This window comes from Crocodylus porosus, unplaced genomic scaffold, assembly GCF_001723895.1.
Source record: "Crocodylus porosus isolate Cpor-Errol unplaced genomic scaffold, CroPor_comp1, whole genome shotgun sequence".
Classification (NCBI taxonomy): Eukaryota; Metazoa; Chordata; order Crocodylia; family Crocodylidae; genus Crocodylus; species Crocodylus porosus.
In genome coordinates this window covers 1,627,254-1,641,578 of record NW_017728927.1, presented here as the reverse complement: position 1 = coordinate 1,641,578, position 14,325 = coordinate 1,627,254, and the positions used below count along the sequence as shown (strand labels likewise).

Genomic DNA, 14,325 nt, shown 5'->3' with positions numbered 1-14,325 from the left:
TAGCTGTCACAAACCCATGTTGGAAGTCTGCACTAGTAAATAATGTAGTTTTTCATAATTTGCAATGATCAGGGGTGTGGTAGTGTTTACATATTTTTCTTCTCTAATATACATACATATCCGCACACATTCCCCCCCTAATAAGTGTGGTTTTAAAAAGAAATTGAGCTATAATATTGTGTGGAGTACACTGGTCTTGGAAATATGTAAAAGTAACAGCTTGATCATTTTTTTATGTCTGCACTGGAGCAAGATGGATGCATTATTATGCTTCATTAAAGGTCAGTTATGGTTTGTGAAATATTGTTTGATTGTTGTCAGGATAACCCAGAGAAAACCACCTCTACAGTACGAGGGAACTATTATATCACTGGGGACAGAGGGATTATGGATGAAGAAGGATACTTTTGGTTTGTTGGAAGGTCCGATGATATCATTAATTCTTCTGGGTAGGTCCATAGCTATTGGGTTTGCAGGTTCCCTTACAGTGCTCTTCTATATTATCACAAAATGCAATTTTATAACATTTCTAAATAGATATATATTTCCTGAATACTTCCATGCCTGCCTTCTTCTAGGTATCGTATTGGACCATTTGAAGTAGAAAGTGCCCTGATAGAGCACCCAGCAGTCTCAGAATCAGCTGTTGTCAGCAGCCCAGATCCCATCAGAGGAGAGGTAAAGAGTAGATTAAGAAATATTTACACTCCTGTCTGAACACTGAGTTCCCGTTATACACAGTAGGAATATTTGGGATGAGCTGCAGATGTTGAGAAGAATCTTGGAATAGCTTTGTAGATGCTGCTATTAAAGCAGGTTAGAAAACAGAAAAAACAATTTCATTTAAAAAAAAAAGAATTTCAAAATAATTCCGTGTTGCAGAGTTCAAATGGAACAAGTTTAGGGTTTTTCGGGTTTTTTGTGTAATTTTGTTTTTTTAATTGGAATTCACATTTTCTTTTTTCCTTTTCAAAACAAATTGCTTAAAACAGGAGTAACTACAGCCACTGGGAACTCTGAACCTCTGAAAATTAGGCCATTTAGTTAATTGTATTACTGTTGACTTTGATGTTTAATTTTATGAAGAATATTTGGGCTTGGGCTTTCTTACATCCCTGTTTTCAGCCTTGCCACTAAGATTGATTGATGAATGTCAAAAAAGGACGTTGCTTCCAGTGTTTGCAAGCTAACAGTCTCCTAACTTTCATTACACAGGTGGTAAAAGCCTTCATTGTCCTGGCGCCTGCTTTTTTATCTCATGACTCAGAAAAATTAGTTCATGAACTACAGGAGCATGTGAAAAAGGTTACTGCTCCCTACAAGTATCCCAGAAAGGCAAGTGCACTCTTCCTCCCACAATCTCCACTTGATAAAAGAGGTACCTTCAAAGCACAGAACCATATAGCTTTTCTAAGTTTTCCAGGAATTAGGCCATATCTAGGGCTAATTGCACCTATTCCCTTCCTGACACTAACATCTTCAGAAGGCTCTGAACACATGTCAGTAAAATGACCAGCTGGCAGGCCCCACCTGGGTGATCCTACATACAGACATCCCTGAGCAAGGACCAAAGGGAATGAATGGTAAACACACTTCATTATACAGGGCCCAGTCCTGCTGTCATTGAACACTGAGAGTTACACACTCTACTCCCATTAACTTCTAATGGTATTTGGATGCCTGCTCCATTGGTCCCCATTCAAATTCCCAGCCCTAGTCAGTGGCAAACTCCTATTGACTGCAGTGTCAGAAGGATTTAGGTTCAGTATTGTAGAATGACTCCACAGAAATTCTCATTCCCAAGTTAACTGGGGGTTGTGTACTCACCACAGTTCTGCATCTTTCACTAACTACAAGACATCTTAAGCTGGCATTGTATTTCCCACCTGGTTCTACAGGAAGCTGTATCCACAAATCACAAAGGATCTACCCTTATGGTGCATCTACACATCCCCCTACAGCGACATAGTGACATGTTATATCACCATATGGCATACTACACATGATCACCAGCTATGTTGCCATAGGGGTGTGCTCCCTGGGTATAATGCACCACTGCAGCAACATAGCAGCAAAATCTACCTGTGAGCCATGTTTCCGGTGCAGTAACCACCTGCATTGTGCTATGCTTTCCAAAAGGAAGTACTAAAACATGGTGCCAAAGCAACATCGCCATATAGCAATGTGTAGACACACCCTAAATGTGCTAATTATCACTACTTAGGTGGAGTTTGTTCAAGAGCTGCCAAAGACTGTTGCTGGGAAAATCCAGAGGAAGGTACTGAGAAACAAAGAGTGGGGAAGAGCATAGCATGGTCTGGATGTTCAAAAACAACCGCTTCTTTCACATCCATCATCATCAGTCAAGCCACATTTTGCTCACTATCATGAACAAAAACTGTTAATAGACTGGATGAGACTGTTAGCTACAAGGGGAAGAGAAAATACATTTTTATGGTTCTTGCATATTGACTGTGTGATAGCTCACCTGAGGCTGTAAAAACAGGAGGGCTGGGAGTTTGGCCATTGATTTAGATGGCTTTGGATCAAAACATTTTGGAAAAGAGAGGATATGACTAAGAGAAGGAAAGTTGGGTTTAGGAATGTATGAGAGGGAAATAAAGGAGCATTTCAAGTGTGTACAGGAAGACCTATGAGTACAAAATATGTACTAAATACGTTTCCTTTCCTGAGAACATTTTAAGGATTTCTGACCCAAGTAGAAATAAAGATTCAATAGCTCAAAAGATTCACAGACTAACAATCTGAAGAAAAATGTTGGTCTGGTTCTGTTGAAACACGTTCAGAATGTTTCTCTTTCATTTTTAATTTTTTTTATTCTTTTATTATAATTAATTGTAAATTTCAAAAGGCATTTTGAACCAAAAGCAGATTTGTTTTCATTTGGAAAATGGCTAAGTTTGATTGATTAGCTTTTTTTAAACCAAAAAAGTTTGGTCCAAAAAATCCCAACCAGCTGTGCTGGTGGGCACAGCGCTGTAGCAATGAAGTTTGGCATCTGGGGCAAAGCCCACAGTGGCAGCCTGTCCTTGCCCTGCGCACAGATCTGGGGGGCACCCCCACCATGCTTGCCTGGGAGTGCATGCAGTGGTGGGAGCCACCCTTCCCCCTTCCCTGCACCCCACAAATGAACTGCTCACGGCCCCGTCCCTCACCTTGCCCTAGCTGGACAGCACCTCTTGGTGCTCCTTTGCTTTGGTGCCTGGGGCAGTCGCCCCGCTTGCTCCCCTGTCCTTGTTGCAACACTGGGTGGGCATGTTATTAGGCAGAAATAGCATCGTGTCCTGTGAACTTTATAGCCTTTGTTAAGTTCATTAAATTGTGAAGTCTTTAATTTGCAGAAAGGGGGAAGAGACACAGTGCTAGAGGTTGAAGTGCAAAGTCCCAGTGTAAATAATTACAGAATATAAATCCCTGCACAGGAGATAAATGTTGCATTGCCTCCTTTATTCTACACTACGGGGCATCAGAGTAAATGGTACTGACTAAAACAGTGAGTGGCACAGCATATATGTGTATAGATAGCTTCAAATAAAAGCTAAGAGCAACAGGACCATTTCTGTGGACATAAACACCCTGAAAGCTGAAAAAACCAAAGAAGGTCTACCGCATGCGGCTCTCCTGCGTTCTCTCAGAGCTTCACTGTCCAGCCTGTTGGTCATCACAAAACACAGGTCGGTGAAACATGCTTGTTTGCCTGTGTCTTCAACTTCACTCTTAACAAAAAGGAAATTGGCTTATCCAGCACTTCAAAGCATCACACACTAGGGGGTAAGATATTTCTTTTCCTTAAATTTGGGTTAATTTATTAACTTTATTTTCTGCTATAATTTAATTAGTGAAAAATTTTGTTCACCTGGGAAATTCCAGATTCCAACACTTTGACAGATTTTTCTAGGAAATTCTTTTCAGTATCTTTTCTTCTCTTCAGTAATTTGTGCATTTTTCACCATCGCAATACATAGTTTATATAGATATGTCTATCTATAGATTAGAAAGTAGCTACTAACATATAGTTATAGTATGTCAAAAGTGAGACATATTGAAAAAAAATACATTTCTGAACTTCTCTGTTGTGTTGATTTGAAAATGGATACATTTTGCATTTTATTTTTTTCCATTATATTCCATAAATAGTTTTGATAATGAAAAATTTCTCTGAAATCATTAATTGAAAAATATGTGGATTTCATGGAAAACGGATTTTCCCTTAATAAAGAAATAACCGGTGCCAATTATGATCAATAAACATTGGGAGATGCATCTCTGAATTGGTGTATAAGGCAAGTGTATAAGGCAAGGGTGGGCAAAATATGAACCCACCAATTGATTGTATCCAGCCTACAGCTGTCCCGTACATGGGACTAACACCCACCTGCTCCTACTTGGGGCAGCCTGTACCATGGTCCTGTCTGCACCCAACCTACTAATGGCACTGCCCCAGCCCCGGCCCCGGCCCTGGCCAGCACACACAGCTTCCTGGCGGGACTGCTCCTGCTTCTGCTCAGCTCCTTCTGCCTCCAGTGGCTCCTCCTCCTGCCCCGTTGTGCTGCTCCAGGTGGGGGGAAGCTGCAGCCAGACAGCTCCTGCCCCAGTGAACTGGACTCCAGCTCCAGCTCCAGCTCCAGCTCCTAGCTACTTTCCACCCACTTTACCTGATCAGCAGCCACCTGCAGGCAGCTGAGTGGGTGGAAGGCAGTGAGGAGCCAGAGCTGGAGCCCCACAAACTGGGTCAGGAGCCACCTGGCTTCAGCTCCCCTGCTTCCTGGAGCAGCACAACAGGGGCAGAAGGAGCAGCTGTTGTAAGCAGGGAGAGCCAAACAGTGCTTGGGCAGCTGCAGCAGCAACAAGAACATCCCTGCTGGGAAGCTGTGCATGCTGGCTGGGGCTGGGGCTGGGGCTGGGGCGGTGCTGACGGTGGGCATGGGGCAGATGCATGTGGGATTATGGCACAGGAGGCCCCAGGTGGCTGTGGACAGGGCTTGGCCCCATGCAGAGTGCCACAGCAGCAGCCATGGGCCAGAACACACCTGCAGGCACCGCACCTCCTGGGAAAGCTCTGCTGCACCTGTCCCCTGCCCCCCTTTTTCTCCCTCCCCACACCTGCATTGGCCCCTGGGACCTAGATCCCTCCTTTTACCTCCCAATGCACACAATATACAAGAACAGGACTCTATTTTGAGCTATTGTGCAGTCTCTTTATATACACTACTCAAACAACCATAAATCAGGATGAAAATATTGAGATAAAATTAAAATGTGTTTTAGTTGATGTTTGATTTTCAGTATATGATTTGTTTTTTACTGATAATTTAAATTATATATAAAATAATTATAAATTATCATTAAAATGAGAACTTTTGAAAGATTTTATACGAGGCCTTTGATGGCTTGCCAAAACTGCTGTTTGCAGCTCTGGTCATATACTGTGAAGTATAATTGGACAAAGGGTCAAAATCAAAGTTTAGAATGCTGAGAAACTTTGTACAGTCCTGTCTATATAGAGATGCTAATAGCATCATCATCCTATCATTGGTACAGGAGCACAAAGCCTAGACTGGTCCTGTCCCACTGTCAATGAGCAGGAACTGGATTCAGTAAACTATATGCCTGACTATTAATTTTAAGATAGATTACTCAGAAAAAAAATAAGGTTGAAACAAGTGTAGTTAAATAAGTACCAATAAATATTTAGCCTAAGCAATGAAAATTTCCCAGTATGTTAATTTTTGCTCTGGGTTTTTGACGTTACATAATAGTAACACACATGGGAATGAGTCAACTGCTAGGGAAAAAATGAAATCCAAGCAGCAGTACCCCTCCCAAGATCTGCCTTTTCCTCCTCCTGCTGCTTCTCAATGTGTATTTTCTTTGACTCAGTGCTACTGAGTCAAGGTATATATCAATAAGTTTTATACTGTGTATCAGCATTGATTGGGGAAGGAATACATCAGGGAACAACTTCTGAATCCAGACATGAAACTGGAGTTTTGGTCCCTGTAAAGCAGCCACATTAATGCTACAAAAGCAACAAGTTTTTGGACAATTAACCAAGTTTTATTTCTTGTGGAGGTTTACTACATTCATTCTTCCAGATGCTGACAATGGCAATCATTCATTACCACTATATCTTCTTGTGTTATATCAATGCCAAGAGGTCCAGGCAAATTCTGTACTAGTGATTCTTTACTGAAGTACTGTGGCACCCTGGGTGTTGCCAGATCCTTTGAAGGGTCCAGAGGTGTGAGGAGATAATCTGAATGTCAGGAGATAAGCAGATAAAAGCAGGCTCAGTCTTGTTAATGCCTGACCAATCCCCTCTCCCCACTGCCCAGGCCCCCTACTAGGAAGTAAGCACTGTAAGCTATAAATTAGATGCCACTCAATTTACAAATGTTAAGGAGGGGCCTCCCTTGAGTCCAGTGAGAACCGTTCTTCTGTGCAAATCAAGGGTAAAACAACTGATTTATTCCCTGAAAATGTCAATATTTATTTACTGGGAATGATAGTAATACTTCTGACTAGATCTCATTGCCTTCTTAAAAGTTAATTAAGTCTAACGGGATGAAGGTCTATCTTGAGTCAGGCTCATAAGATTTCGTCCCTGCTGTCAAGCACCACTGGACCGATTAATGTGTTAGAGGCTTAGGAACTTTAACTACAGTCTCCTGATACACCGGTTTAATATCGTTGACATAGCTTCTACTGGGGAATAAGGAAAGAACCCAACTGTTAAATTAGTTATTTTGCCTTTGAGAATAAAGGTTTGACAAACTTGAGTTGAATCTTTCAGGGGGTCCTAGAGCAAGTAGTGTATAGAGAGCAGTATCTGTTATAAAAGGAGGAGATGGTGTGGAACAAAGCATCAGGGCTGCTTGTATACCACGAAATTGGCCTTTAAAGTGCCTTAAATGCCCTTTTGCACCACTTTAATGGCATTGCTGTTTCCACTGTCAGCAGCATATTGTGTGTTAATGGTGCTGCTGTTTACGCTGTCGGCAGTATATTGTGTGTTAAATGACTTCAGGACATAGCAAAATAAAACATGTCTGAGGTGTTTTAGTTTGATACCTTGCAGGTGCAAAGGGAAGCACTGGGCCCCATGTAGCTCAGGGGCTATGCAGGCAGCCCATGCAGGCAGCCTGGCAGCAGCCCACGAAGGCCAGCTCCACTGAGGAAAAAACAAACAAACGGTGAGCCTGATCTTTTTTTTTTTTTGGTCCCTGGAGCCTGGCTGCTTGCCCGAGCTGTACAGGGGCCTGGTGCTTCCCTCCTTGGCTGTGTGGGTGGGACAGTGCTTTCCTCCATGGCTGTGGTGGTGGCTGGCGCTTCCCTCTGTGGCTGCAGTGCTGCCCAGGACCAACCAGGCTAGGTGACTGCAGGCAGGTGCCACCTGGGGGACGCCATCACCACCACAGAGAGAAGCACCAGCTCCCCCAGCCCCCCACAGCTCAGGGACCACTCAGCCTGGTGGCAGCTCACCCTCCCCTCCCCACCACCCCAGCTGCCAGAGAGGCAGGTAAAAATCAGGCCCAACCCTTGTGTACACAACACAGGGGTTTACTTCCATTTAAATTGAAGCAGGGTTTTTAACAACCCACCACTTTAATTTAGGGAGAGTTAAACCAAACTAAACCCCTGTGGTGTGCACAACCAGCCCAGGTCTAATAAACATGCAGGAGTTTTAAAAAAGAAAAGTGGTGAATCCCACACCATCAATTTAATTCAGGTGAGATTCTTGAGAGCTGCAAGATTGTAGGTAAATTCTTGAAGGCCTCAAGGGACTAGAAACTACAAGGCACTGTAGAAAGCTTCATTCATTGGAGGAACTCTTGGAAAGTATCTTAAGGATAATGACCGAATATGACTTGGTTTCACCAAAAAGAAACTGGCACAGAGTTGGGCATTGCATTGCCAACTCAACCACCTAACTGGTGTACTTTAAAAATATAACTACTATGGCAAGAGAAATTCCTAGCATATCTGATAGTAAGATATTAGAGGGTTTTAGACTTTTTTACATCAGACATTTGATACAGAGTTAATGTAAGAAAGAGGGAAAGGGGTAAATGTGGAGCTAATTAGAAAGCTGGTAAAGAACAAGGGATGAAGGGCAGACTTCAGTGAAATTATCCATGGAACAAACTTGTTAAGGAGCATAGCTATAAATTTAATTTGCAGACAATTCCAAAATGAACCATTAGGTCATTGAGTTTGACCTCACATATGTCACAAACCCTAGAATGTCACACGGTTACTACTGTGCTGAACCAGATAACTGTGTCTGGGTAAAGCATATCTCCTAGAAAGATGAAAAAGGATAATAAACCAAGAGTACCAAGCAACACTTTTAGGATTCTAATGGTTCTCTATTGGCTTCTGTTCTGTCTGTCAACTCTTCAGCACAGGGACCATGTTTTTATACTGTTGTGCCTGCTGATACTCCACGTACATTTGCAGCACTCTCTAAACACTCAATGAGAGCAAATAAATAGACAAAATCTACGAAAATGGGAGCTCCACATTTCTGGTGATACCGAAAAAAGAGAGACATCACAGATGACAAGGAAGAGTTTAAATGGACTCCAAAGGATTTCAGAGCGTTATGGTGTGTGTAGATGGGAAAGCAAGTTGAATGAAAAAGAAATGTAGAATCATAGAAAATTAGGGTTGGAAGGGACCTCAAGAAGTAATCTAGTCCAACTGCCTGCTCAAAGCAGGACCATCCCCAACTTGATCATCCCAACCAGGGCTTTGTCAAGCCAGGCCTTAAAAACCTCCAAGGACAGAGATTCCACCACCTCTCTGGGTGACCTGTTTCAGTCCTCACCACACTCCTAGTGACAAAGTTTTTTCTCATATCCAAACTAAACTTCCCTTGGTGCAACTTGAGACCATTGCTTCTTGTTCTGTCATCTGTCACCACTGAGAACAGTCCAGCTCCATCTTCTCTGGAACCCCGCTTCAAGTAGTTAAAGGCTGTTATCAAATCCCCTCTCAGTCTTCTCTTCTGAAGACTAAATAAACCCAGTTCCCTCAGCCTTTCCTTATAAGTCACGTGCCACAGCCCCCCAAACCATTTTCATTGCTCTCCACTGGACTCCCTCCAACTTATCCATATCCTTTCTGTAGTGGGGGGCCCAAAACCAGACACGCTACTTCAGATGCGGCCTTACCAGTGCTGAATAGAAGGAAATACTTATGTCCTTCGATCTGCTGACAACACTCTTACCAATGCAATCCAGAATGCCATTAGCCTTCTTAGCAACGAGGGCACACTGCTGACTCATTTCCATCTTACTGTCCACTGTAAACCCCAGGTCCTTTTTTTATTTTTTTGCAGAGCTGCTGCTTAGGCAGTCAGTCCCCGGGCTGTAGCAGTGCATAGGATTCTTCCATCCTAAGTGCAGGACTTTGCACTTGTCCTTATTGAATCTTATACGATTTCTTTTGGCCCAATCCACCAATTTTTCTAGATCAGACTGAATCCTAGACCTACCCTCCAGTATATCTACTATATACTTTCCCACCCCTCCACTGCAGCTTGGTGTTATCTGTGAACTTGCTTAGGGTGCAATCCATTCCAATTTCCAGATTGTTAATGAAGATGTTGAACAAAACCAACCCTAGGACAGACCCCTGGGGCACTCCACTTGATACCAGCTGCCAGGTAGATATTGAGCCATTGATCACTATATGCTGAGCCCAACAATCCAGCTAGCTTTTTATTCATCTTACAGTCCATTCATCCAATGCATACTTCCTTAGCTTGCTTGAAAGAATGCTGTGGGAGACCGTATCAAAAGCCTTGCTGAAGTCAAGGTATATCAGACCCACTACTTTCCCTGCATCCGCAGAGCCAGTTATCTTCATAGAAAACAATCAGGTTGGTCAGGCATACCTTGCCCTTGGTGAATCAATCCATGCTGATTGTTCCTAATCACCTTCTTCTTCTCCAAGTGCTTAGAAATTGATTCTTTGAGGACTTGTTCCATTATTTTTCCAGGGACTCAGGAGAGGCTGACTGGTCTGTAGTTTCCTGGATCCTCCTTCCCTTTCTTAAAAAAGGACACTGTACTTGCCCTTTTCCAGTCATCCGAAACCTCCCCCAGTCACCACAAGTTTTCAGAGATAATGGCCAGTGGCTCTGCAATCACATCAGCCAACTCCCTCAGCACCCTTAGTTGCATTGCATCTGGTCCCATGGACTTGTACACGCCCAGCTTTTCTAAATAGTGCCTAACCTGTTCTTTCACCACTGAAGGCTACTCGGTGCAGTAGTCTGGGAACTGACCTTGCCTGTGAAGATGGAGGTAAAAAAGGCATTGAGTACTTCATCCTTTTCTCATCACCTGTCATTAGGTTGCCTCCCCCATTCGGTAAGGGACCTACACTGTCCCTGAGCTTTTTGTTGCTAACATACTTGTAGAAACACTTCTTGTTACCCTTCATGTCCCTTGCTAGCTGCAACTCCAATTGCACTTTGGCCTTCCTAATTTGATCCCTGCATGCCTGAGCAATATTTTTGTACTCCTCCCAAATTGTTTGTCCAAGCATCCACTTCTTCGAAGCTTCCTTTTTGTGTTTAAGCTCACTGAAGAGTTCTCTGCTAAGCCAAGCTGGCCGCTTGCTACATTTGCTATTCTTCCTGCATATTGGGATAGTTTGTTCCCATGCCCCCAGTAAGGTTTCTTTAAAGTACAACCAACTCTCCTGGGCTCCTTTCCCCCTCAGACTGGTCTCCCACGGGATTCTGCCCATCAGTTCGCTGAGGGAGTCAAAGTCTGCTTTTCTGAAGTCCAGGGTCCATACTCTGCTGCTCACCTGTCTTCCTTTTATCAGGTTCCTGATCCTGAACTTGACCATCTCGTGGTCACTGCTGCCCAAGTTGCCATCTACTTCTACATCCCCCACCAATACTTTCCTGTTTATGAGCAACAGATCAAGAAGAACACCACCCCTAGTTGGCCACTCCAGCACTTGCACCAAGGAGTTGTCCCCAACACTCTCCAAAAATGTCCTGGCTTACCTGTATACTGCTGCATTGTCCTCCCAGAAGATGTCAGGATGATTGAAGTCCCCCACAAGAACCAGGGCATGTGATCTGGAAACTTCTGCTAGTTGTCTAAAGAAAGACTCATTCACTTCATCCTCCTCATCTGGTGGTCTATAGCAGACTCCCACAACAACATCAAATGTGCATCACATTTTTTTGCTCTCTGTTCAAACCTTAACCCAGAGACTGTCAAAGCCTATCTCCAGTGTCATGCTGGAGCTCAGAGCTATCATACAGCTCTTTTACATACACCGAAATCCCTCCTCCTCTTCTCCCCTGCCTGTCCTTCCTGAACAGTCTGTACCTGCCTGTCCTTCCTGAATAGTTTGTACCCATCCATGACAGTGCTCCAGTCATGCGAGCTATCCCACAAGTCTCTGTTATTCCAATCACATCATAGTTCCTTAACTATGCAAGGACTTCCAATTCTTCCTGCTTGTTTCCCAGGCTGCGTGCATTCGTGTACAGACACCTGAGGTGACTGACCAATTGCCCTACTTTCTCAGGAAGAATGAAGCTTCCTCCTGCTTCTGCTTCCTTCAGGTCACCCACTTCCCCACGGGTTTTGTTCTCTATTCCCCCAGTGAACCTCGTTTAAAGCCCACCTCACTAGGTTAGGAAGTCTATCTGCAAAGATGCTCTTCCTTCTCTTCATCAGGTGGATCTCGTCTCTTGCTAGCAATCCTTGGAACAACATCCTATGGTTGAAGAAGCCAAATCAGCTGCACAGCCATGCATCGATCTGCCAGATGCAGCCACTCCTGCTGGGGCCCTTCCCCTTGACTGGAAAGATTGAGGAGAACACAACCTGTGCCCCACCGCTGTCCCCTTCACCCTTGTACCCAGAACCCTGTAGTTGCTCATGATCTGCTCAGGGTCACCCCTGGCAGTACTATTGGTGCCCACATGGAAGTTAAGCAGGGGTGGACAAAATACAGCCTGCAGGAACTTTGTCTGGCCTGCGCCAGGTCCCTTGCTCCTGCCTGGCCTAGGCACCATCCAGCCTGTGACAAACTCTGCCACCCCTTGGGCATGCAGTGGGGCTGGGGCAACTCCACAGCTGGATTGCCTTTGTAGGCAACCCAGACGGCAGCGGCTCCTTCCATGTACTACCACCGCTGGCCCCAGTCTGGTGGCACTGGCAGGGACCTGCACGCACAGCCCTGACATGGCCCACGCTGTGCTTGCTCCAGACTCGCCTGCCCACGCTGGGCAGTGGCGGCAGCAGCAGCGGCCATGCAGAAGCTTCTGCACAGTGTGGGGGGAAAGAAGCCCCCTTCACTGCTGTTGGGCCCTTCTTGCTGCAGCCTCCCAGAGCCCACACCTGAGCTGCCCTGCAGTTCCTCTGAGCTGCCATCACTGCCCTACTGGGCGGACCAGAGGCAGCAGCAATAACAGCAGAGAGGAGCGACAGGACAGCCCAGGTGCTGGCTCATCAGTGGGGTGGCAGGGGTGCTTTTCCCCTGGCTGCTGCCACTACTTAGCATGGATGGGCAGTCCAGAGCAGGCACAGGGCAGGGCAAGTTGGGGCTGCACGTGCAGTTCTGGCTGGTCCAGAGCTGGTCTGCTCCACTGGGCCAAGTCCAGAGTGGGTGTGGGGCGGGGTAGGGTTAAGGCTGTGCGCAAAGATCCCTGTTGGTAGGAGCCACCACCGCCGTCTGGGCTCTCTAAAAGCAGGGCAGGATAGGCTTGAGGTTGGAGCTATGTGCTGTTGATGGTGGCATGCAGGCCCCAGGCTGTTGCAGAGGGGTAAGGGAGGGGCTGCTGACTGGCCTGCGGCAGGTCCCCAAAACTGCTCATGTGGCCCATGGGCCCAAATAATTGCCAACCCCTGATGTAAAGTTATCTGAACCAATTTAGAGACTGCAGTCCTTTTCTAGGAAAGTCAGTCCTGGCCAGCTGGTGAGAATTAAAATGAGTGTTCTGGAAATGCAAGGACACAGGGTGCAGTCCAACAGGGAAGTGGCACAGGGAAGAGAGGCCTGGTGCACCAGGCAGGCAGGCACTACTACTATCCGCTTGCCTGGTGTGCCATGCCACCCTGCCCCACTCCCACATCTGCTGCAGCATCACTGACTTACAGGGGGAGAGGAGAAGGAGCAGGTGGTGGCATGATCCCAGATTCCCTATTCTCTTAAATGGTCACCCTAATAATACACCAGTTCAAAACTGGATCTTTTCTCTCTTGTTTGTCAGGCTACTTTCAGAATAACAACTATCCTGTTTATTATCTGTGTTACAGGATTCCACTAATTTTCTTTGGTGAGTTAAAACATTTTGCTAAATCCTCTTCTGCCATGAAGATTTTGCTGAAATTACGAACACACAAAACTTTATGGATTCCCAACTCATATTGTAGATCTTTCCATAAAGACCACAAGCTCCTTGCCTCAGAGATATTTTCACATTATGAACCTAGCAAGAGACATGAAAAGGAAGCACCAGAATACTTTAATTTTGCAAGTGATGTGCTGGACAAATGGTCTCAGATGGAAAAGGTAGATTCCCTTCTGTTGCGCAAAATAGATTTCTTCTTCCTTTTTGCATAAATGTTTACTATTCTTTTTTAAAAAAATCAGTTGCCAAAGACAATTTACACTGGAAAGTTAGGCAAGACCACGTGAAGGTATTAATGTTGAGCCCTAGTGAAAGAGGGTCCAAACAGGCCTTGAGACTACTGCTGAGCTATTTCATAGTTTCATAGTTACTAGGGTCAGAAAGGACCTGAGCAGATCATCAAGTCCAACCCCTGCCATGGCAGGAAAGAGTACTGGGGTCAAACGACCACAGCAAGGTGATTGTTAAAGACCCCCAGGGTAGGAGCCAGCACCTGACAGTGAAGTGGCACCTCCTGATTTCTAATCTGAATCTACCCTTTGCCAGCTTGTGACCGTTATTTCTAGTCACCCCTGGCAGTGCTCGGGGGAACAGGGACTCCCCCAATGCCTGCTGATCCCCCCTGACTAGTTTGTAAACAGCCACTAGATCCCCCCTCAGCCTTCTCTTGTGGAGGCTGAACAGGTTCAGGTCCTGTAGCCTCTCCTCGTAGCGTCTGCCCTGCTGCCCCCGACCATGCGAGTGGCCTCCTCTGGACCCTCTCCATGGTGTCCACATCCCTCCTGAAGTGCGGCGCCCAGAACTGGATGCAGTACTCCAGCTGCGGCCTGACCAGTGCCGCATAGAGGGGGAGGAGCACCTCCTTGGACCTGCTCGAGATGCAGCTGTGGATGCATGCCAAGGTGCGGTTG

The 14,325-nt window shown here is 45.3% G+C and overlaps 1 protein-coding gene and 1 long non-coding RNA gene across 9 annotated transcripts in view; one reads left to right on the top strand and one right to left on the bottom strand.

Annotated features, from left to right (window-relative positions):
* LOC109314851 (acyl-coenzyme A synthetase ACSM4, mitochondrial-like) overlaps nucleotides 1-14,325 on the top strand; it is a 49,814-nt gene that overhangs the window by 23,176 nt on the left and 12,313 nt on the right. For 2 of the 8 annotated variants that reach the window (XM_019542199.1, XM_019542198.1), the window contains 2 exons: nucleotides 322-449; nucleotides 579-678. In XM_019542199.1, the coding sequence (XP_019397744.1) occupies nucleotides 322-449; nucleotides 579-678 (228 nt within the window). Of the gene's footprint in view, nucleotides 1-321; nucleotides 450-578; nucleotides 679-1,215; nucleotides 1,336-2,224; nucleotides 2,467-3,451; nucleotides 3,696-3,718; nucleotides 3,793-6,449; nucleotides 6,474-13,319; nucleotides 13,576-14,325 lie in introns of those variants that run through there. The other 6 variants (XM_019542200.1, XM_019542201.1, XM_019542202.1 and 3 more) reach the window with 6 other exon arrangements.
* Nucleotides 13,649-14,325, bottom strand: part of LOC109314881 — a 2,042-nt gene continuing 1,365 nt past the window's right edge. The window contains exon 2 of the long non-coding RNA XR_002102379.1: nucleotides 13,649-13,762. This is a non-coding gene — a long non-coding RNA (uncharacterized LOC109314881). The remainder of the gene's footprint in view (nucleotides 13,763-14,325) is intronic.